General features: G+C 41.1%; 1 protein-coding gene across 1 annotated transcript in view; it reads right to left on the bottom strand.

The window, feature by feature from the left end:
• Positions 1-25,036, bottom strand: part of TBL3 (transducin beta like 3) — an 825,158-nt gene that overhangs the window by 365,727 nt on the left and 434,395 nt on the right. Inside the window, exon 11 of the mRNA XM_044089118.1 lies at positions 16,382-16,523. Within this exon, the coding sequence (XP_043945053.1) occupies positions 16,382-16,523 (142 nt within the window). The remainder of the gene's footprint in view (positions 1-16,381; positions 16,524-25,036) is intronic.

Below are 25,036 nucleotides of genomic sequence, written 5' to 3'. Positions count from 1 at the left end.
TTTATGTGTTCTGAGGTGCTTGAATGCAGGTAAGGAGTGTAGTGTGAGTGTGCTGTCTTATTCAAGAATTATTTAGGACCATATATGGCAGATATCAGATCGGGGTGTGTGTGTGTATTTTGGTTAGGCAACAGTGTGCTTGGATTTTGAAATATGTATGGTCTGATGCCAATATTGTGTGAAAGCATGTTTGTGTTCATGGCGAGCAACTAGGATTAGGACATGTCTGTGTATATTTGTTAGGTGGTAGCGTGCCTGACATTCTGTGCTGTATGTGTGTGGTTTACCATCTTAACAGCATGTGTGTGCATGTGGCTGTGTGAAGGAAGGGAATCAGATGTGCGTTTGATGTGTGAATATTAAGGTATGTGTGGACTGTGAGAAGGTCAAGTGAGAAAGGGTGCTTCTGAAAAGACTGTGCCCTGAGTGGGTCTTCCCCAAGGTAAGTTTGAAGTCACATTTACTAAGTCAGCACTGATGGCATCCAAGAATAAAGCCATGATTACTGTCCAGGTGACTCAGTGCTTGACAGCATTTGTAGGGGAGTGTGAGCATTTCCATCCTTGGGAGGGTGAGGCAGAACACAACATGCAGTGTCACAATTCCTCAGTGAAGGGCAGCAGTGCAGTGGGCACCTTAGGGGCAGGCATTTAGGTCACCATGCCATCACCTGCTAATAGGCCTCATTAATGAGTGCATGTGTGCACCACAAGGGGTAGGGAACTGTCTGTCACTGTGATGACATGGGGTAGCTTGCCACCTCCACATCGAGGGGCAGGGTTACAGACATGCACAAAAATGCTCTTAGTGTTGAGATGCTGGAGAGACCACAAACTGAATTGAAAATAAACTAAACGGCTCAGAGTGCAGAGAGGTGCAGAATAGCAAGACCAAGTGAAAGAAGAAAGCTGCACCAAACTTAAACAACCACCACGTTTATTAGCAAAAAATAAAAATAAGATAACGTTAGCGCTTCACGACTGCTCTTGTCGCTTCGTCAGACAAACTGAACAACTAACTCTCCAACCAGTTTATATCACATGTTAGCTATCAGCTGATAGGAATCAAATGTTCCAATTATACAATTAACGCAAGCTAATGTTCTAGTCAGAGAATGCTACAGTAAATTACAACTAAAATTTTAAAAAGCCAGTCCATAAAAATACATATGTGAAAGTACAAGTAAACATCTCTAAATATACATATAGGAAAACCTAGATACACAATCTCTATTAGAATATACATAAATATACTATAGTAAATTGTTTAAAAATCAGTCCATAAGTATGCATATGTAAAAGTATATATAGACATCTCTAAATACATATATATATATATATATATATATATATATATATATATATATATATATATATATATATATCAGAATATATTTACATAAAACCATATACAGACAAATTCTTGAAAAACATATTACTATCTAAAGTACTAAGACATTCATCTTGGAACAAAAAATATTTCATAAAGGTTCATCTAAAACTCATATAAAGGCATATTAAGGCATAAAAAGGCACGTCAAAAATATATTAAAAGCATATATGTATATATGTGTGAGAAAACAAATTATACATACATAAATGACTATAAAAATGCTTAACGCCTGAGACGGCGAGACTTCAAGAAAGGTTTTAAGGATGTTGTACTATTTAAACCAGGGTACCTCTCAGCATTCAGAGAGAGGATCCATTTTTGTTCAATGCTCTCAGTTAAATTTTCTATATCACCTCCTCTTACACTAAGGTGAACAACTTGAATAACAAAAAATTTTAACTAGTGTGCGCAGTCTGTTTCCTTAATGTGTGTGGCCAGGGCATTGTTATCCTTACAGTTGTTGATGTCCCTAATATATTCAAGGATCCTGTCCTTGAACATTCTGTTAGTTTTACCTATATAGAATACAAACCATTTCTGGCAGAAAGAGAAAAAAACAACATTCATTGTTCTGCAATCAGCATAGCCCTTGCTTGTGATAGTAAATTGTCGCACAGGATGTGTAAAAGTATTATTTCTATAAAGATGTTGGCATGCAGAAAGTACAGTTGTGTACACTTACCATAAATGTAGATGTTCGAGTGTATTCACTCTTGCAGTCATCACATTTGGGGTAATCTGCTGGCAGATTACCCTCAGTCGGCCTGAATATCAAAGTCTTGGGTCCTGCGCCGGTTGCGGTCTCCTCTTCCATGACGTTAGGTCGTCAAGGGTATAAAACATACAGCTGATGCCATATTCTTTAGTTTTTCTTGCCCCAGATGTCAGGTGCCCCCCAAATGGGGAGTAAAACTATATGTATACATAAATATATTTACATATAAATGCAATTATAACAACATAAACTTTACCTTCATCTAAAAGCAAAAACACCACAAAGGCTGAAGCATATAGTGAAGGAAACAGAAGTTCTAGAAAGAAGGGGGAAGGCAGATGGGTAACCTGGACTGCAACAGTGAATACACTTGAACATCTACATTTATGGTAAGTGTACACAACTGTACTATGTTCTTCATGTTTCACTGTTGCAGTCATCACATTTGGGTAGAATCCCAAAGCTATGGATGGGAGGCTGGAGCTAAATAGCATTAGGAGCGGCTATAAGGCCCTGCAGAACTGCAGTGTCAAAGCCTGCCCTGGACTTACAAAAGAGAGGCAAATGATAATGCTTTGTAAAAGTATGAACAGAGCTGCAAGTAGCAGCTTCTAGAATGTCTTTGGTTGGCACCCCTCTGAGAAAAGCTGCTTAGGTAGATGCAGCCCTGGTGGAATGTGATCGGATACCCTTGGGCACCGGTTTACCATGATGCAAATAGCAGAAAGGAATGCAGTGGCTTATCCACTCTGAAATAGTCTGCTTTGAAATAGCCTTCCCCTCTGATCCTGCAGCAAATGCCACCAGTAGTTGCTCAGACTGCCTTAGAGATTTGGTCCTGCTTAAGTAGAATCTTAGTTGTTTGTGTACGTCCAAGGAATGCAGAATCCTCTCCCCCCTGTTCTGCGGATATGGGTAAAAAGTTGGCAGGTGAATAGTTTGGTTAAGAGCCACACTGGATACCACCTTAGGCATAAAGGAAGGATTTGTCCTGAGCGACACACTGTCCGGGTAAAATGTAATAAAAGGCTCCAGAGCCATGAGGGCCTGTAGTTCTGAAACCCTTCTTGCTGAAGTGATTGCCAGAAGGAACGCTGTTTTCCAAGATAAAAACTACATCTGCAGTAGCTGCTGGTTCAAATGGAGGCATGGTGAGCTTTTCCAACACAAAACTGAGGTCCCATGCAGGAGTTGGTGATCTTCTGGGAGGCCTTACATTTTTGGCCACCCTAAAACACAGTTTTAGCAGAGGATGAGAAAAGATAGGAGGCACTGTGTTGTAATGAGCCGAGATGGCTGGGGCATGGATTTTTATTGATAAAAAAGATAGGCCCTTGTCAAGCATCTCAGTTAAGTATTGTAAAATCTGAGGAATATTTGGCTTTGCTGTGTCAGTATCTTGTGCTTGGTTCCAAGCACAGAATCTCTTCCATTTATCAGCATAAGATTTTCTAGTACTAGGCCTTCTGGCTTCCAAAATGACATCCATCACAGATTTACTGAGAGGTGGTGTTTGAATAATTACATGATCAGCCATGCTGCCAGGTTCAGAGTTTGGAGCTGATTGTGTATAATTTGATTGCTCTGCTGGGACAGTAGATGAGGTATTAGAGGCAAGTACCAAGGAGGGAGGTGAGACATATTCCTTAGAATTGGGTACCAAATTCTCTAATGTCAGATGTTAATCCCTTCTTTGGGAATATTCTATGGTATGTCAGATTTGTGGATGACATTTTTATTTTGTGGAAGGGCACTATAAGTGAGTTAACTGATTTTGTGAACTATTTACATACTACCACTGATTTTTTAAGATTCATGTATCAACATTCCACAACTGAGATCAATTTCCTGGATGTGACAGGACAATCTGAATTGAATAGGCCTAGCAGTAGTATATACAGGAAACCCACCAGGAGAAATGCCCTGCTGCAGAGAACTATTATGCACCCAAGAAATATTGCTAAAAATGTCCTAAAGGTACAAATATATAGAGTTCTAAGACTACACAATGAAGACGATGAAGCAAGAGTGACACTTGAAAATGTGAAATCAGATTTCCTAGACAGAGGTTACCCTAAGGAAGAGATTGAGACCACTATAGTTCAGGCCTGGACACAAAGGGACAATAGATGCAAACCATATTTGATAGACGTCACACAGAATGATGACCAGCATGTTTTAAAGTTGACACATAATAGGTTTAGAGTAGTTTTTCGCATTCTAGTGATGTAAATGAGTACACTTCCATTATTAAAAGACATTGGCATATTTCACGCGGTCCCGGGACTCATGGACAAGATAGGCAATATTCCATCTTTTTCATTTAGAAACAAGTCTTTGAAAAATCGTCTTTGCAATAAGACAGACAGACACAGACCTATCCAGTCCATGCGGACTGGCACCTTTCCATGCAGAAGATGCTCTGCATGCCAACACCTTTATAGAAATAATACTTTTACACACCCCATGTGACAATTTACTATCACAAGCAAGAGCTATGCTGATTGCAGAACAATGAATGTTGTTTATTTCTCTTTCTGCCAGAAATGTTTTGTATTCTATATAGGCAAAACTAACAGAATGTTCAAGGACAGGATTTTTGAACATATTAGAGACATTAACAACTGTAAGGATAGCAATGCCCTGGCAGCACTCATTAAGGAAACAGACTGTACACACTATTTTAAATTTTTTGTTATTCAAGTTTTTCACCTTAGTGTAGAGGAGGTGATATAGAAAATTTAACTGAGAGCATTGAACAAAAATGGATCCTCTGCTGAGAGATACCCTGATTTAAATAGTACAACATCCTTAAAACCTTTCTTGAAGTCTCACTGTCTCAGGCGTTAAGCATTTTTATAGTCATTTATGTATGTATAATTTGTTTTCTCACACATATATACATATATGCTTTTAATATATTTTTGCTGTGCCTTTTTATGCCTTAATATGACTTTATATGAGTTTTAGATGAACCTTTATGAAAAATTTTTTGTTCCAAGATGATTGTCTTAGTACTTTTTAGATAGTAATATGTTTTTTAAGAATTTGTCTGTATATGGTTTTATGTAAATATATTCTGATATATATATATATATATATATATATATATATATATATATATATATATATATATATATATGTACATTTAAATAGTGTGCATATAAGCTTTTCTATATATCTATTTAGAGATGTCTATATATACTTTTACATATGCATACTTACGGACAATTTACTATATTATATTATATTTATGTATATTCTAACAGATATTGTGTATATAGGTTTTCCTATATGTATATTTATACTTTCACATATGAATTTTTATGGACTGTTTTTTTAAATTTTTAGATGTAATTTACTATAGCATTCTCTGACTAGAACATTAGCTTGCGTTAATTGTATAATTGGAACATTTGATTCCTATCAGCTGATAGCTAACGTGATATAAACTGGTTGGAGATTTAGTTGTTCAGTTTGTCTGACAAAGCGACAAGAGCAGTCGTGAAAGCGCTAACGTTATCTTATTTTTATTTTTTGCTAATAAACGTGGTGGTTGCGTAAGTTTGGTGCAGCTTTCTTCTTTTTTCACAGAGACCACAACCTCCCTGATGCCTGCCTTAATGACGGCCACTCCTGACAGCTTTCACCCTGGCAGATATGTGGATTTCCCACTGCAACAGAATGAATGAGTCTGAGTCTGATAAGGGACAGGCGTAATGGTTGGTAGCCCGTGGGGGGAAGGGGGGGTTATAAAGCATCTAAAACAAGTTGTAGTTTGTTATACACATTTTGTGGGTGTGTAGAGGGCGTGCTCTTCTACAAGGAAGCCTGTTCTGTGTTTGGGTGAGTTCATGAGAAGTGATTATGGAGCAGTCTAGTAGTGTGTGTGTGTTGGGCTAGTAAATGAGTGCACTTGTTTAAACAAATCAACTAATTTAACCTCAGCATTTAGGAACGTATCCATTTTATTTTTATACTGAAGATCCACTGCATTATGAAAATAACATCTTCAGGACTGTACTTTGCCACAGGGTATCACAATGCTTCACGTGTAAAATAAAGTTAATTTTATGTTTTTTTTTTTTTTTGTCCCTTGGTGACTATCTGTGCACTTTATGCCCCTCTGTTGAGAATTCTACAGCCTATCTGTTCCTGATGGACACTGGGGAGGAACAGAGGAACAGCAGGGGTAGTACTATCACTCTTTTCAAGGAATGTTTTTTTTTTTTGTATCCCAAAGACCAACATCTGTGCCTGCAGATGCAAAGCCCTGTTGTACCTTCCACTGTAATCATGCACGTTTCCACACATACACAAGCAAAAGACTGCGCAGACAGCTTGGCAAAGCCAAGGATATACTCTCAGTGCAAAAAGGGCCAACACTGCAATGGGTCATATCACCTCCGGCCCGCTCGTCCGGATGGGTCATATCACCTCTGGCCCGCTCGTCCGCATGGGTGAGGCAACATTAGCTGGTGAGTCTTATTCTCTCAACACAGCTTCACCAGTGCCCAAGACAGTATCCCAGGTCATCTAGGTCACTGCCAGGGCTTTATCACTCTGTGCCACAAAGTCAATCAACTTCACCCAAGGATTTCATAAAGCCTTCATGATCTGATGACAACAAATATGACATTTTACTTAACTATACAATCTTTATGTAAACCAAAAATAGCAGGCAGATTACTGAGCCTCAGACATAGTGATGACAGACACGCTGGTGTTTTTGTGCACTAAGTCTAAGAAGAAAATAATGTTTGGTAGGTGATGTTAGCACAATGCAGCTTATGCTGAAGAAAGGGTGCAATGATCTAATATGATCCAGTCTGTATCATTTCAGTAGAAATGCCTGGAGTTACACAAAGCACTGTTTCTTAATTAATGTTCAGTATCTAGCAAAAAGGTGATTAGGTGGGGGTTCAGTAATTCCCTAAAATTATGTTCTGGACCCAGACAAAACAAGCACTTAGTGTGACTTTCCTTAGTGGTAATCCACCAACTTCTGTCACATTTCCCTGTCTTAGCTGACATGAAAGCAATCAGTTTTAGTCCAATTTTAAATGAAACAGGAACGGTCCCCAACAGGGATATTTACCTGCTCACGATGAAAGAAAACACTGTATGGCTGACAGACCAGGATAACAGACGTACTCTTTTCTCGACCAGCAAGAAAGTTCTTTGAACTTCATACCTTTTTACCCTTTCATATCAGCATGTAGTCTCATGCACAGGTTTTAATGCAGATGTACAGCATGACAAGGAGGAGGCCAGGTTTTTGTAAACCATCTGTAAGTACAGCATCGTTGACAGGATACCTTCCACTAGTAAGCAATAATACAACAGTGACCTAATGAAGGATGTCACCCCTGTTACAGCAAACACTGAAAACCAGCCTTGACTGGTCCTTGGCTGAGGTGCTCTCAACAGTGAAAGGAGACAAGGGGGAAGGTTTAAGGGCTGAGATGCAGAAGAATGTTTCTTGAAGCACAATTACAACAAAGTTTGACTTCAGGGGACACAGCTGCTACAATAATTCTAGTAACCAAAGACAAAGTGACCATGGTGCTGAGGTCTACAATGGAGGCATTTTTACAGTACAGCACCAGAGGAAATTAGCTTGACGAGCCTGGTGTGCAAGGCCATGGAACTTATAAACAAAGACATTCGTAATCTCCAAACTCTGGACCCTACCTAGTTCGGGTTTGTAAAAGGCAGATCATGTCTCCTAAACCTGATAGACTTCTTTGAAGCAGTCACCAAAGCCGTAGACGAGGGTAAGGTGGTTCCCACAGCCTATCTAGATCTTGCCAAGGCTTTCGACATCATCCCTCAATCTGGAATTATAGATAAACTTACTAAACTAGGTATAAAATCCCTGTGTCACAAGATGGGTTGCCAACTGGCTCACTGACAGAACCCACACTGTGAAAGTAGCAGACTCCACTTGTCACTGGTCTGACGTTGGATTTGGAGTACCACAGGGTTCAGTCCTGGGTCCTCTCCTGTTTGGTATCTGCTTCTCTGAAGTATAGGCTAACACAGAAGGTCTTTGGCTAACAAAGTTCACAGATGACTGCAAACTAGGAGCCATAGTCAAGTCTCCAAATGATGGACATCCTACAGAAGGGCCTCGCTGAGACAGATGCCTAGTGTCAGAGTCATGGCCTCAAGCTCAGTGCCAAAAAGTGCATTGTCATCCCCTTTGGTAAAAACTCTGTACCCATGAACTACCACATAGGCGGTACTCTACTTAACACCGAAAGTATGATAAGAGACCTTGGGACACAGGTGGACAATAGTCTCTCCTTTGATAATCACATCACCACAGTAGTCCAGAAATCCTTCTATGTGGCACACCTCATCACAAAAGGTTTCTCATCCAGGAAAAAAAAAGAGGTCATTGTTCCCCTCTACTCATCACTCATTAGACCCATTATAGATTACAACGCCCCTTTTGGTATGTACCTCACAAGACATCTACAACAACTGGAAAGGCCGCAGAAATACTTCACAAAGAGGATTACTGGCCTTAAACAGATGCCCTACGCAGACCGTCTCAAAACAATCTGGCTTTACTCCGTTGCATATCGCCTACTCAGAGGTGATCTCTGCCTAACATACAAAGCTATGTCAAACCCAGAGCCGCTGGACATGCTCCACTTAAAGAAATCCCAATCCCACCGAGCTACATGCTCTAGGGACCTAAACCTTGTCACTACAATAAACAGAACATGCTGGAGGGATAGATTCCTGTCCCAGAGACTTCCCATACTCTAGAACAAACTACCTATCTATATCAAACAAAGCTCCTCATTAGCACTCAAGAAAAATCTTGATGATTGTATGGGAAATAGGAAATTCACCCTGGGGATCCCTTCTGTGGCTCTGCTCAACAGGAGCACAGGCAAATAATTTTCTTGGGTGGTGAAAGCCAAGGTACCTTTTTGGCTAGGCTTATATAGGCACTAGGGCCAATAGCCTAGTACCTACCTATGAACCAAAAAGGAGCAGTCCAAGGACTGATCCCTGAGAGAGACTACTTGTGAGTGGCCTTTTTTTTTAGTGGTGGATTCTAACCTTCTGGGTCCTGTCTGTGAGCCAGTTGGCTATCCACCGGGTGACATATGAGTTTTTCCTAACCATTTGAGTTTGTCAACAATCCCTGAGTGGGGTATTGTGTCAAATGCTTTGGCCAGGTCAAGGTGCACAGTGTGAACCATTGTGCCCTCATCCATTGCTTTGGTGACCTTCTCAAAGAAGTCCATCAGGTTGAGCAGGCATGACCTGTCCTTGATAAAACCAAACTGGGTTGGGTCCAGTGTCTGGAAGTTTATTATATCAGTACTGATCATTTCCATGATAATTCTTTCCAAGGCTTTACATACAAGACTAGTGAGACTTGTGGGTCTGTAGTTTACAGGGTCTGTAGATGGTCCACTTTTGTGCAGAGGGATGACTGTTACTGTTCTTCATTCATGAGGCATGAAAGCCTGTTTGGAGGTTATAGTTAAACAGCAATTCCAGAGGACCTGATAGGTCATGTTTCATGCTATTGAGAAGGCATTCTGGGATATTGTCTGGGCCCAGTGATGCAGTGTTCTTGGCCTTAGACAGAGCATTAAGGACCTGCTCCCCTAGTGATAGCAGGGGAAGTTATATTTCCTGAGGGACGGCTGAGGGGGAGAGAGGGGTAAAGATGGAGCTGAATTTATCGGCTAGTAGGTTTGCTATATCTTCTTGCTCAGTATAGGTGGCTCTATTTACAACGACCTCTGCACACAACTGTGTATTGCTTTTGAGGTTGTGGACATAGCTAAAGAATGCCTTGTGGTTGTCCTTGGCCTGGGAGGCCAGATTCACCTCAAATTTGGCTTTGGTAGACTATTTGTCCTCTGAGATGTTTGTTTAGTTTGATGAGGGTCCTGCTGGGTGCTGCACCTCCTAATTTGTGCCACGATTTTCTTCCTCTTGTTATACAGCCTACTGATTTTGTGATTCCACCAGGGTGGCTTGTTCTTTCAGTTAGTACTGAACTTTTTCCTGGTGGGTACAGCTGCCTGTATGCAGCTATTAACATGTTTATACAGGGTTTCTGTTAACAGTTCTGCACAGGCAGCATTGTTCTCATGGTTTATGGGGGCTTGAAATTTTGCCAAGTTATCACTTAATAGCAGGAGGTTAGCCTTAGAGTAGTTCCTGAATATTCCAGGTTTAGCTGGGGGTCTAGGTTTTATTTCTACTTCAAAGGAGACCATTGTGTGGTCTGACCTTACCAGGGAAGGCTTTACAGTAGGAAGTGTGCAGCACTCTCCCATATTAGTGAGGACCAAATCCAGTATGGCAGCCCTGGTTGGGGCACTGACTATCTGGTTCAGGGAGTTTGTGTTTACAAAATCCAAGAATCTCTGTGCCTGTACATCTGTTGTCATATAGTATTCTCAGTTAATAGTGGGGTAATTAAAATCACCCATGAATATGGTATTGGGTTGGATGATTAGTGTTTCTAATAACTTTAACTACATGGTATGGGTTTCCTGGGTCATAGAGACCTACAGATGGCAAGTAAGTAATACTGGATTTTGATAATGGTGATTTGAAAATGGAGCAGCTGAAGTGCATTGTCCTGTTTGACCAGCCTTGAGGAATATTTATTTCTAATGTAAATAGAGACACCTCCACCTTTAGTCAATATCTGTGTAGTAGCTGGTCTAAATGTGTGGAAGGCATTATATCCTTGGACTTTTGGTGTGCTCTCCGTGGCTTTAAACCATGTCTTAGTGACCGCACAGACATCAGCATTTTCAAGGGTGAAGAGAGCTTCTAGGGAGTGGAGATTTTGTTTAGACTCCCAGCATTGAGCAGTAATACCTTTATATTTTCTTGGTTTTGATTTGCTATGTTGGAACTACTTTCAGTTTGGCATTGCCTAAAAAAGGCACTATGGGGGAAGACAATGTTTAAGCTAATATTCGAAAGCCTAGAAGGGAGAGGTGCAGACCATCCCCAGCAAAGCAGCGTGGTCCATTGACCATTTCCTTCCAAGTTGACAAATATCGCACCCCCTTAGAATGACATCAGATATGATTAAATAACCCTGTAAAAAAAAAGGTATGCAAGATGAAGCTTCCTTAAATATGGGCTTGAAGTCTCGAGCTCCTACATGCAGAGGTAAGAAGAATTTTCAGTAAAACACACTTCAATGCCACTAAGTAACATGTCTGAAATGGTGGATGGGGAAGCCTGCCAATCATGAATTTAAGGTCACTCAGAGGGGAGGAGGCTCTTCAAAGGACTCTCAAGATGCAGCATTCTTTCAAGCAACTGCTTGAGAAGCTTCTTCGGGCACCGTGCGGCAAGAAAGACTGATGTAATGGCGTCGTCTGCATGTTTTATACCCCTGATGACCTGATGTCATGGAAGAAGGGACAGCAACCAACGCAGGACCCAAGACTTTGTTAATCAGGCTGACTGAGGGCAACCTGCCAGCAGATAACCCAAATGTAATGACTGCAACAGTGAAACACGAAGAACATCTGGTAAGCAGTTTCATGCTTGACAAAGGTGGTATACAATGGAGAGAGAGAGGTCTCTGTGTTACGCCATATGTGGGCTTCAGATCATATTCTCTAAAAACTCAACTCCCATCCATGGATCAAGCACTAATTAGACAGTAAACATCTGTGTAATGTCCAGGCATGCCCTAGTGTAAGGTGACAATGGTCCCCCGCTTCAGACAGGGCCAACCAGGCCTGCAGGACCTAGGGACAGATTCAAGATAGGACAAATTAAGCTTTTAGTGGTTTACCTTTGGGGCAGATGATTCAAGAGATTCCCACCCAGATTGTGCTGACTGAGCTCATGCACAACCTGGTACATACCGGCACCTCAAAAATGCACAGCCCAAGATTAAAGCTGTTTTTGGTCTTTCTTCTTTTCTTTGCAGAAGTGGAGTAGCAGCACAGGCTCATGTCCTCACAACCTAAGATACGCTCATGACCTTTGGTGATCAGGAGACTCTTTTAGAAACAGTTCTGCCTTCTGTAGGCAAAGATCTACCCTGTGAGGTTTGGTCCCTGCACTGATGCACCACCATCATACGCCTGGTACTTGGTGAAGACTCCTACCACCCCTTACGTGAGACACTCTCGAGTACAGTCATCTTTCTCAACGTGAGGTAAGCTAGAATATTCTCAGATATTAGGTTGATCATGTTTAGCACTTGTGGCAGTGTTAGGCGTCATGCTTCTCCCATGAGCAGGCAAAATATATCATCTTCAGTGGACATAAAAAGTGTACACACCCCTGTTAAAATGCCAGGTTTTTGTGATATAAAAAAATAAGACCACAATAAATCATTTCAAAACTTTTTCCACCTTTAATGTCACATATAACCTATACAATTCAATTGAAAAAGAAACAAATCTGTTATGGGAAAAATATAAAAAATAAAAAATGTACAATAAGCTGGTTGCACAAGTGTGCACACCCTTAAACTAATACTTTGTTGAAGCACCTTTTGATTTAATTACAGCATTCAGTCTTCCTGGGTACACACCTGCCATCAATTAAAGAGACTCTGATTAATCCCAAATAAAGTCCAGCTGTCCTAGAAGGATTTTCCTGACATTTACTCAGTTGCTTGAAACAGCAAAAGGCATGATTTGCAGAGAGCTTACAAAGCATCAAAGGGATCTCATTGTTGAAAGGTATCAGTCAGGAAAAGGGTACAAAAAAATTTCCACAGCATTGGATATATCATAGAACACAGTGAAGTCAGTCATCAAAAAGTGGAGAAAATATGGGATAACAGTGACATTGCAAAGAACTGGATGTCCCTTTAAAATTGATGAAAACACAAGACAAAAACTGGTCAGGGAGGCTGTCAAGAGACCTACAGCAACAAAGGAGGAGCTGCAGGAATTTCTGGCAAGTACTGCTTGTGTACTACACGTGACCACAATCTCCCATATTGTCCATATGTCTGGGCTATGGGGTAGGGTTGCAAGATGGAAGCCTTTTCTTACACAGAAAACATCCAGGCCTGGCTAAAATTTGCAAAATAATGCAGCAAGTCTCCCAAAAGCATGTGGGAAAATGTGTTATGCTCTGTTGAGACCAAGGTTGAACTTTCTGTCTACAATTCCAAAAGGTACGTTTGGCGCAAAAACAACACTTCGCATCACCAAAAGAACACCATCCCTACAGTGAAGCATGATGGTGGCAGTATCATGCTGTGGGGTTGCTTTTCTTCAGCTGGAGCTGGGGCTTTAGTCAAGGTTGAGGGAATTATGAACAGTTCCAAATACCAGTCACTTTTGGCCCAAAACCTTCAGGCATCTGCTAGAAAGATGAAGAGGAATTTCACCTTTCAACATGACAATGACCCCAAGCATACATCCAAATCAACAAAAGAATGGCTTCACCAGAAGAAATTAAAGTGTTGGAATGGCCCAGCCAGACCCAAGACCTAAATACAATAGAAAATCTGTGGGGTGATTTGAAGAGGGCTGTGCACAAGAGATGCCCTCACAATCTGACAGATTTGGAGCGCTTTTGCAAGGAAGAGTGAGCAAATATCGCCAAGTCAAGGTATGCCATGCTGATAGACTCCTACCCAAGAAAACTGAATGCTGTAATTAAATCAAAAGATGCTTCAACAAATTATTAGTTTAAGGGCGTGCACACTTATGCAACCAGCTTATTGCATGTTTTTTTATTTTTTATATTTTTCCCCTAACAGATTTGTTTGTTTTTCAATTGAATTGTACAGATTATAGATCACATTAAAGGTGAGAAAAATTTTGAAATGATTTATTGTGGTCTCATTTTTTAGATCACAAAAACCTGGCATTTTAACAGGGATGTGTACACTTTTTATATCCACTGTAGCACTTGTGGCAGCGTTAGGCATCATGCTTCTGCCATGAGCAGTATAGGCAAATAGGGTTCCTCCCGTGTCCCCAACCAGTCAAATCTTGGAAACTGGTCGCTTGCATTAGAGGAAAACAAGTGACCTTCCAAGACCTCTGCACATTATTTTTTTTTTTTGGGGGGGGGGGGGACTTTCTCACTTCCTTAATGTTATACAATTAAGAAATTGGGATATATACGTTTGGAGAGGTGCAGGAAAGTCCTTCCCTTTGCAAAAAAAAAACATTTGTTAGATGCTGTTCTGTTACTTTGTATGAAAAAGAAGTCTCTGAAGTTGAAGGAGGAGGCATTTATGATGAACAGGGTCATATTACAACCCCTCATAGTACAAAACAGGTAACCCTGGTGTGGATCTTGAGTGGTAATCTGAAAGTCACATGGGTAACACCATGCAAAAGTCACATGGGTAATACAAGCATGCAAACACAGGATCTTCACTGACAATGGCTGTGACTGTGACCAAAACTTTGCAAGTCGCAAACAAAAAGAATTGGCAGGCTTGGGGGACAGGTGTGCTAATACATCCACTGAGTGATATCACAGCGTATGCAGGTAAAGGCACATGTGCATCCTCAAGTGCAACATCTTCTAAAAGAATTAACAAATTTCAAAAAGTGGAAAGCAGGAACCCAAAAAAGGATCTATCAAGGAGGATCATTTGTATTATATTTTACTGGATTTACCAGGTTATTCATCTGAAAAAGCATCGACACAAAAGCTAAACTTGTTAAACAAGTTCCAAACAAGCACAGTGATCTAGGGTGGCTAAACATTTTAATCTAAAGTTGCAATACACCAGAACTAAGAAAGAGTACAGACATATGGAAACTCTGCCAGAGTTCGACAGCTTTTAAACACACTGGTGACTAAAGCGGCTGCCTCGGCAGCAGGAAATGAGCAGCACTTCAAGATTACTTTTCATTTCACTGATATAGAAATGTCACAAGTACAACTTGGAATCTGAGTACTCTTGGCCTTCCCAGTGGAAGTGTTCCCTTAAGGTATGCAAGGTTTCCCCAAATGAGTAATCCTCTGGGGGGGGAGATAGAGGGAATGGACTCCTCTGCATCAGAATCTTCAAAAGGGGAGTAAGAATGTTCCTGTTCATCAGAGTGCTCTGAAATAATGGAGGCCTGGTCAGAGGAGGGGGATTCTTCCTCCACTCTGGGCCTTTTGTCTGGGGGGGTTGAGAACCCCTGATAAGAGTAATTAAATCCTCAGCCATTTTAAGCATCTGTTTTTTAGGCATGGGGCCTGGAGAAGGGCCCTGTGTAGCTTGTCTCTTAGAATGCATGGTTGCTTTAGACTTAGTGAAAGCCTTGATGGAAAAAGAAGAGGAAGGTCTGAAGACACCTTGAGAGGAGGCAGACCTGTCTACATTTTGAGATTCACCACCAAAAGTGGCTTCGGTATCTGTAGTCGGGGTGTGGGCCGAGGAGCCTGCGACCTCGGGCACAGAAGACACCGCCAATGAAGTGTCGTCGGTAGGCAGGGGCTGCGTAGGCGCCTCGCTGAAAACCGGACCACCTGTAGTCAGCTTTGGCGTGGTGTCGGTAGAGGCTGCGGACCTCGTGTGTCGGTCCTTATCTTTGCGTTTTTTAGACAAAACTGGAGTCGGAGTATCCGACGTCATAATATAGTTAAATTTTTTGCCAAAATAGTGCTGGGCGAACTCCGCCCGACGCTTAATGGTGCGTTTGTTGAATGTAGCACAAAAACGACAGACCGAGACGTCGTGGTCTGGGCCTAAGCAAGGAATGCAGAGGGAATGAAAATCCTTATGCGGTATTTGCTTCCCACATGAAATACAATTATTAACTTTGTCTGACATCGGTCTGAGGCAAGAAAAGTTTCCCCAACGGGGTACTTAGCTTTCAAGAAGACTTCGGTTGCAAAATTTTCATAATTTCAGGAGCTAGCCGACCGGCACTTGCAAACTGCTTCTGCTTCGGGCACTGCGCGGCAAGAAAGACTGAAGAAAATGGCGTCAGCTGGTTCTTTTATACCCCTGTCGCACTGACGTCAGGGAAGAAGCGACGACAACCGACGCCGGACCTAGACTTTGGAATTCGGCCGACCGAGGACCCGCCTGACGGCAGGAGAACCCATCTGTTATGACTGCAGCTGTATGCACGATGAACATCTAAGAAAGAGTACAGACATATGGAAACTCTGCCAGAGTTCGACAGCTTTTAAACACACTGGTGACTAAAGCGGCTGCCTCGGCAGCAGGAAATGAGCAGCACTTCAAGATTACTTTTCATTTCACTGATATAGAAATGTCACAAATACAAAAATACATAGAAGGATTCTGCAAAGAACATACACATTACTACATACCGCTGTGTCCGTACAGAATCTGGCAGTTTGATGTTGCCAATTCAAAGACCTTTAGTTGTGGGCTGTTTGTAGCCACAACAATATGCGTGTCGGCTGGACCAAAGAACTTCACATCCAATACTTCATCATTATAACCTATGAACTGTAAAGACAAAATAGAATTACTAGAATTAATTTTAAAGCAACAATTTTATATTTGCCATAAGGCACTCACCCTTCTGTGTCACTAAAAAGATATGTAAAAAAAATGAAACTAAGACCCGGACATGTTAAAAAGAAACTCGTACATGAATTAAAAACCTTTACAAGTTAAACCACATTTGTTTTACATAGTTTTTCACATTATTTTTCCTTGTTCAGTGCTTGTGTACTATGCAAAACAAATAATGTGGATATTACTTCACAAAGTGTTTCAAAATGAATAACATCTTCCCCTGCTAACTGCTTACTTTTGTCAATAACATTAGGATTGTGCTGTTATGACATTTAGGAAGTCATACAGCCAAAGCAATGCTATGTGTGACTGAATGTTACGAAGAATTCCCCAAAAACAACAGCTGGACTACCACGGGAAACTGGAAATCGTAATGAGGAAGAAAAAATGTATTCCACATTCAAAAATAGTAATCAGCGGCACTAACTTCTTTATGAAAGGCATTTTGATGCACAGATACTTTTATAGTACAGCAAAATGGCAAACTGGTATAAAGCAGCGAAAAATCATTTACTTACTTTTCTAAATAGCTTTTTAAATCACATTTTAAACATGTCCAGTCATCGGCACAGCTGCAGGAGGAGGGTGGGACTGAGAGGATGATGCTGCCTCACCCATCCCTGAGGGGAGGGAGGCAGCCAAGGCTCACTGCAATAAAGTAGCGGGTTCCATGTTGCATAAGAGGTGTGCATTCATGCACCCTCAGAAGGCAGCAATTGTAGAGCTTGCATGGCTGCAGTGGGGTTGTAAGAGCTGGGGCGTATTCCTCAGCAGCAGTAATATGCTGCACCAACAAGCCTGACTTCCTCACCGGTCGCAGAGGTAAGTCAAGTCCAAGAAACACCAAGCTGCATCCAGTAGATCCGGTGGACATAGACAGGAACCGATGACAACTAATGATCAAATGCCAAGGGAGGTGTGAAAAAAAAAGATTGCTACATTGAATACAGGTTCACTGCCAGGGTGCAGCTTGCAAGTGGATGGCATGAAGCTAAGGAGTGGTCTGGACAGCTTGTGTGTCCACGCGACAAAGGTCAAAGGTGGAAGGGCAGTCACTTACCCTGGAGACCAGAGTTTACTAATCTTGGGGAGGACAGACTAGAAATGGTGACAGAGAATCTTCTCAAGGCAGTGAAGGATGTCATCAGAATCAATAACAGACTCATTGCAATCAGAATAACGATTCAGTAGTTCCTTGCAGACTCAGCCTATGCCCCATAGCAGAGCTGGGACGGCCTGGGAAAAGAGTGCATTCAGGCAAGGACCAGTGAGACAAAAGGAGTTAGTGTTGATAATGGGGGTGGGAGGGGGCATCTGAATGCTCATACCAGGACAGACGAAACAAAATATGAGGACTACCCGAGACCACAGAGGTATGGAAACAGAAATAAAGGAAAGGCTATTTTATACTTTTGTCTAGCAAATCACTTGATAGTGGACAGCACATGGTTCTCCAGCAGACACAGTCACAAGATCGCATACAAGAGCAGGCAGCATCCAACTCAGGTAGTCTTCCTCCTAGTAAGCAAAGGGCTCTGGGGTAGAATAAGAGACCGCAAAACCATTCCCACTGAAACTGTCAGCCTGAAGCATAAATGACTGTTGGCCACAATCACCTGCAAGTAGTGGTTAGAGAATGCTCTAAAGTCAACAGGGACTAGGTTGAAGTTCTGGAAGATGACTGCAGCAAAAGCTCAGGAGATTAAGAAAATACTCAGGAAGAAGAGGAAGTAGGAGGCATCGGAGAAGAATGTCAGCCTGTCAAGACAGAAAGTATAAACACTACAGAACAGATACACAACTGAGCCAGGTATGGAAATAAGGTACATATGGAAAACTGGTGGTGGAATGCACAAGTCCAAGAAGTTATCAAAAGAAAGGAGGACTACAGGAAAGAAGTTGGAACTAGAAAACACAGACCAGACAAAGAAGGAATACTGGTTGACTAGCAAATAAGTTGAGAGCTGTTGCAATGGCAAAAAATAAGGCGTCAGGAAAAACTCTACCAGCTTCTGGACAGTGACTAGACAAACAGCACAAAGAAACTATCAGGTTGGAAAGCAAAGAACGATAGTAACACAGTCATCAGATGCCAGTAACAATCGGCTCACCAGTTCTGAGGACATGGAATGCAGATGGAAGGATTACTTCTAGCAGCTTCTGAATGAAGAAAACCTCACAGAAATTGTAGTGCCAAATGCACAATCCATGATGAAAGGACCCACTCTAGAAGAAGGGACAACAGGGCCAAGTCAAATACGGTCAGGCAAAGCAGCAGGCTCAGACGACGTCATGGCAGACATGATCAAGCTGTTGGTTGATGTAGGGGAAAACTGGCTCCTGAGGGTACTTATAGCAGTACAAAGTAAAAAACTGTATCCCAAATCACTGGAAAATAAGAATTCTAATGCCAGTGTTCATAGGTTCATTCAGTGTAGAAGAACAATGGGGGCATTCACAACTGGGGCAGTGCACAGGTACAGGTATCAAACTCCTGTCACACTGCATACAAGTGCTGGAGAAGGTGTTTGACACATGAATATGCATAACAGTAGATGGTAAGATGGGAGATGAGCAGTTCGGATTCACATCGGGATGCAGCACAACAGTGGAGAAGAAGCTGGAAATGAGGAAAGACGCCCTACTGGGCATTCACAGACTTGGGGACAGCATATGACAAGGTCCCAAGACAGTGGATTTGGGCAGTCCTGTGGTGGCTAGAAGTCCAGGAAAAACACTAGTAGAATTAGTGCTGGCTTTGCACAAAGATCCAATAATACAGTAGTGAATGTCTGGACTCAAGAGGGGTTCCCAGTGGAATGGGTGTACATTAAGGGGTTAGCTCTGTGCCCACTGCGTTTCATGCTGGTAATGGGCTACATTAGCAAACAAGTTGGAGAGGGTAAATGAATAAAGCTGCTGTACACAGATGATGTGGGCAGTACAGAGAGGCAGATTCTGAAAGGGAACGTAAGCAAATAAGGGGGATGGAAAGCAAAAGTGACCGCACCTGCGATGAAAATACGTAGAAACAAGACTGTTATCCTGGCAGTAAATAGGGAAAATCAAACGATGTTGAAACTGAGATGGAAGGAAAAACACTGGAACAGGTTAACAGCAGCGGGTATCTGGGAGGGGTGGCTGAGCAGAAAGAAAGCCTGAATGATGAGGCCAACGCTAGAATTAGAGATTCTGCACTGACTGGCAGACAGTGTCAGGTGTAGTGTGTAAGAGATGAACTCCAGAGAAGCTGAAAAGTAAGGCGTAAAAAACAGTGGTGTGACTGGTGCTTCTGCATGGCAGAAAAGCCTTGGCACTGAAGGCAGAGCAGATGAGGAAGCTACAGGTTATAAAGAAGTGCCTCAGATGGGTCATTGGGAGCACACTGTAGGGCAAAAGAAGACAACAGAGCAGAAGCCAAAGTAACCCAGGTACAGAAGTGGTCAAAGACAGCATATTACAGTGGTTAGGTCACATGTGAAGAAAAGAAGATTTGGGAGAAACAGGAAGAAGATGAAATTAGGATGGCCTATGAAGAGATGGGTGGGTTGCATGAGGAAAGACCTGAGACAGTTTGGTAAGACGACTGAAGAAGGTAGGAGAGTGACAATGAATCAAGAGAGGTGGCAACAGTTGACGTGACACTCAACATGTAGAAAAATAGGAAAAAAGGGGTTGATGACAGAACAGATGACAAGGGGTAAGAAAGGAGACAAAAATGTTTGAGTGTTTCCAAAAGCGCTGCTATACAAAGAGTTACTTACTGGTTGAGATTCTTTTTTTTTTTTTTTTTTTTTTTGAGGAGGCAGTTACTGATTCCATAAGGTCTTGGACCCCATTTATAATAAATTAGTAGACAAACCTATTGTTGCTTAGAAGAAAGGATGCAGTTTGAAAAATATCCTTGAATGATCCCCAGACCAACATCACCCTAATACCATGGTTAGGGGGTATGAGAAAGTGTGCCCAATGTCACTACTGTAAGTATATTAAAGTGGGGGAATGATGCCTAATTAATAACAGACCCATTGATTTAAATTAAATTTAACTGCCAATCTAAAGGGTTTGTTTATGTTGCCCTGTGTCAGGGATGCCAATGCTATTATAATGGGAAGACTGAACGCACTCTGAAAGAGCAGATATATGAACATCTACATAATATCAGGGAAAAAAAAAAGGTAAAACATTGGGTAAGCACATTTTGTTGTACCAAGAGCATGAATTTAGATTTGCAATTACTGAACAAATCAGTCCAGCAAGAGGAGGGGAGCATGGACATTAACACTTGAAATGAGAGTTATACTGGCAACTTTTATTTAATGCTTTTAAATTGCCAGGTTTGAATGACAATTGTACTACTGCCTGTTCACTAAAAAGGAAAGCATTGGAAGGGTAAATATTTAAGATGAAAAAAGGAAAACAACATACTGTTAGGCTTTTCACATATGGACTTTTAAATATTTGATTATCTATTTTTGGTGATTAATTTATATTTCTACATATTTTTTTATTCATTCTAAAAGGTTGCAGCTGTTCTTGTATGGTTTGGGTAGGCATAATGAGGGTATATTATATTAATAACTTTCTGAACGGTACATTTAACTTTATATTTTATTTGCAGTGTTTATCAATATTTATGACAGTATTTTAGGAGAGGTGCTAAGTTGGCTGGAATGCTGTCAAACTTTTATGCTTAAAAAAAAAATATATATATATATATATAAAATTATATATATATATATATATATATATATATATATATATATATATATATATATATATATATATATATAGGTTTACTTCATTTTCCCTAACTTCCAATTGACTGACACCCATTTGACTGAGACCAAATGACGGACACTTCATTTGACTGACACTTCATTTGACTGGCAAGTATTATTGGCAGTCTCAAGAGCACTGTAAGGCAAGTAAATGGAATATGTCCCCTTCCCCACTGTAGTGCGACCCTGGAGTTAGAATATATAGTCAGGGGGGGTGTTGGAGGCGAAGCCCCCCACTTACTTTTGTTTTTCTAAGCAACATTAAAGCAAAACCACGCAATATAATATGAAATTAAGTGGGGGGGCTTCACCCCCACACCAACCATTGTGGGGGGCTGTGCCCCCACACCCCCCTATCTATATATTCTAACTCCAGGGTCGCACTACAGTGGGGAAGGGGACATATTCCATTTATTTGCCTTACAGTGCTCTGGAGACTGCCAATACTTGTCAGTCAAATGAAGTGTCAGTTAAATGGGTGTCAGTCAATTGGAAGTTAGGGCAAATGAAGTAGACCCATATATATATATATATATATATATATATATATATATATATATACATACACATGTATATATATATAGATATATATATATATCTATATATATATATATATATATATATATATATATATATAGATATATGTTTGCTGAAGATATTGAATTCTTAATCGACTCATGTGACCCAAAGCGGATGATTTAAAAATTAGGCTTGTGTTGTTTGGAATTTATCCGATAAAGTCCTGGGAATACCAGGACGAAAGCGCTTATCTATTATTGTTATTTTAGAACTGAAGAAGTATTACACTTTGGATTTTATTTGCTGCAACAAACACCTCTTCACATTTCACTCAGGCTGCAATAGTTATTAACATTGAAATCGAGAAAAAAATATGGAAAGCCTACCCTTATTTAATTTCACTTTTATGTAATTTTGTGACAGATATGGCAACGTGGATGGAGTTTCACAGCAGCTGGATGGCTTATGTATGTTGAAAAAAAAACACAAGCTGTACAAGCCATTAAGGAATGTAAAACATGAAGAGTGAAACATACATTAATCTTTACTGACACACTGAAGGAGTTTTTGATACCAATGGCATGTTAGCATTTACAAATACATAGGGAGAAGAGATAGTCAACACAAAGCAGCTTCCTACACAAGTATACTATAGAGCAACTGCAATGAAGTACACAGGTATTTCTAATGTAAGGGACAATGCAAATACAACAGAGATAGAAAATGAACAGGATGAACAAGAGCATTCAAATGTAAAACAGGGATTGTTTTGGTACTGCAGCTGGCACAAGATGGTCTTAAATGAATGAACACCTCTACTAAACAGTACAGGGACTGGGTACTCTTTTAATACTAACTGCTGGACAGTTTATGGGGTGAAGATCTCCAGTTATGCGACTACAAAGTTAACTAAACATATTACAATGCCATGTGAGAGAAACTGATTTAAATATGATGCATGCACTGTTTTCTTTTCCTAGTTCAGACTGTAATATACTTGTAAGCAACATTTAAGGTTTGGAAAACCTGCAAAAAATGCACTATGAAACTGCCCTTGAAAGATATTTAAACACTGAACGAAGAATGGTATTTGTTCTATTATGAAGAGAAAAATATGCAATTTAATTCTGCTGCAAAAATGCAGTAATGGTGTGATAAAATGCTTTCACCATAAGAAATGTATCTGACTTTGGAAATAATTAATTGTCCAAATGCAATTGCAAAGGAAGTTACACAATTGCTACCAGGCAAGAAACCCAGAGATAACAGCCAGGAGCAAGCAGTTACTAGCAATATGTGAAGACCTGTGTTTATTTCCAACTGTCTTTCTGGGGATGACAAAAACTAAGGCAATTGCATCTTGTTTGTGTGTTCATAGGTAGGTACTAGGCTATTGGCCCTAGGGCCTATACAAGCCTAGCCAAAAAGGTACCATGGCTTTCGCCACCCAAGAAAATTATTTTCCTGTGCCCCTGTCAAGCAGAACCACAGAAGTGATCCCCGGGGTGACTTTCCTATTACCCATCCAATCATCAAGATTTTTCTTGAATAGTGTTAATGAGGAGCTCTGTTTGACAAAGATAGGTAGTCTGTTCCAGAGTATGGGAAGTCTCTGGGACAGGAATCTATCCTTCCAGCATGTTCTGTTTATTGTGGTGACAAGGTTTAGGTCCCTAGAGTGTGTAGCTCAGAGGGATTGGGATTTCTTTAAGTGGAGCATTTCCAAAAGCTCTGGGTTTGACATAGCTTTGTATGTTAGGCAGAGATCACCTCTGAGCAGGCGATATGCGACAGAGTAAAGCTGGAGTTTTTTGAGACGGTCTGCGTAAGGCATCTGTTTGAGGCCAGTAATCCTCTTTGTGAGGTATTTTTGCGGCCTTTCCAGTTGTTGTAGATGTTTTCTGAGGTACATACCAAAAAGGGCGTTGTACTCTATAATGGGTCTAATGAGTGTTGAGTAGAGGGGAACAATAACCACTTTTTTTCTGGATGAGAAACCTTTTGTGATGAGGTGTGCCACGTAGAAGGATTTCCTGACCACTGTGGCGATGTGATTATCAAAGGAGAGACTACTGTCCACCTGTGTCCCAAAGTCTCTTATCACACTTTCGGTGTTAAGTAGACTACCGCCTATGTGGTAGTTCATGGGTACAGAGTTTTTACCAAAGGGGATGACAATGCACTTTTTGGCATTGAGCTTGAGACCATGTCTTTGACATCAGGCATCTGTCTCAGTGAGGCCCTTTTGTAGGATGTCTACATTGTTAGGAGTTTCAATTATGGCTCCTAGTTTGCAGTCATCTGCGAATTTAGTTAGCCAAAGACCTTCTGTGTTAGCCTGTACTTCAGAGAAGTAGATACCAAACAGTAGAGGACTGAACCCTGTGGTACTCCACTTGTCACTGGTCTAAAGTCTGATTTGGAGTCTGCTACTTTCACGGTGTGGGTTCTGTCAGTAAGCCAGTTGGCAACCCATCTTGTGACATGGGATTTATACCTAGTTTAGTGAGTTTATCTATAATTCCAGAGTGGGGGATTTTTACAGGTGTTGAACTGCCTTGGCCCCTGGGAGATAGTCTAGATCTGCAAAGGGCCTGTGTATCATCCACAACAGGAAGAACTGGAGGTATAGCTAAAGGCCTGTGTTGTGGTAAAAAAAAAGGTCCTAAGCCTTTTCCTTGAATCTGAAAAGTCTCTTGCCCTACATTATTGGGCTCCCTCATGGCAGGTATGTTTCCCCAAATGAAAATTCCCTCTGGAGAGGGCAGGAGGCAGAAGGAATAGATTCCTTCTTCATAAGTGAAAAGAGGAAAAAAAAGTCTGGATGGGATGTATTGTATTGTATAGAAGAATCATCTAATCATCACACTGGCAGGGGCTCTGGGGGGTCTCTTTTCTGGAGGAGGTTGAGAGGCCCTGTCTGCCCTGGGGATGATTAGATAAGATATGAGATGATGAGATCAGAGAGTCCATTTGGGAACTGGGACTGGGGCTGGAACTGGAGCTGGAGGCCACTTAGACAGGGGACTTGCTGGGGTTTTGGCAGTTTAGGCACTAGGCTGCCTTTATGGACATGGCAGCACGGAGGCCAGCAGCACAACCAAGCAGGGTGTCCATAATCCAAGGGATGGTTCATCCAGT

This window comes from Protopterus annectens, chromosome 12.part0, assembly GCF_019279795.1.
Source record: "Protopterus annectens isolate FY-2018-M chromosome 12.part0, PAN1.0, whole genome shotgun sequence".
NCBI lineage: Eukaryota > Metazoa > Chordata > Ceratodontiformes > Protopteridae > Protopterus > Protopterus annectens.
This window is presented reverse-complemented; position numbering and strand designations above follow the sequence as displayed.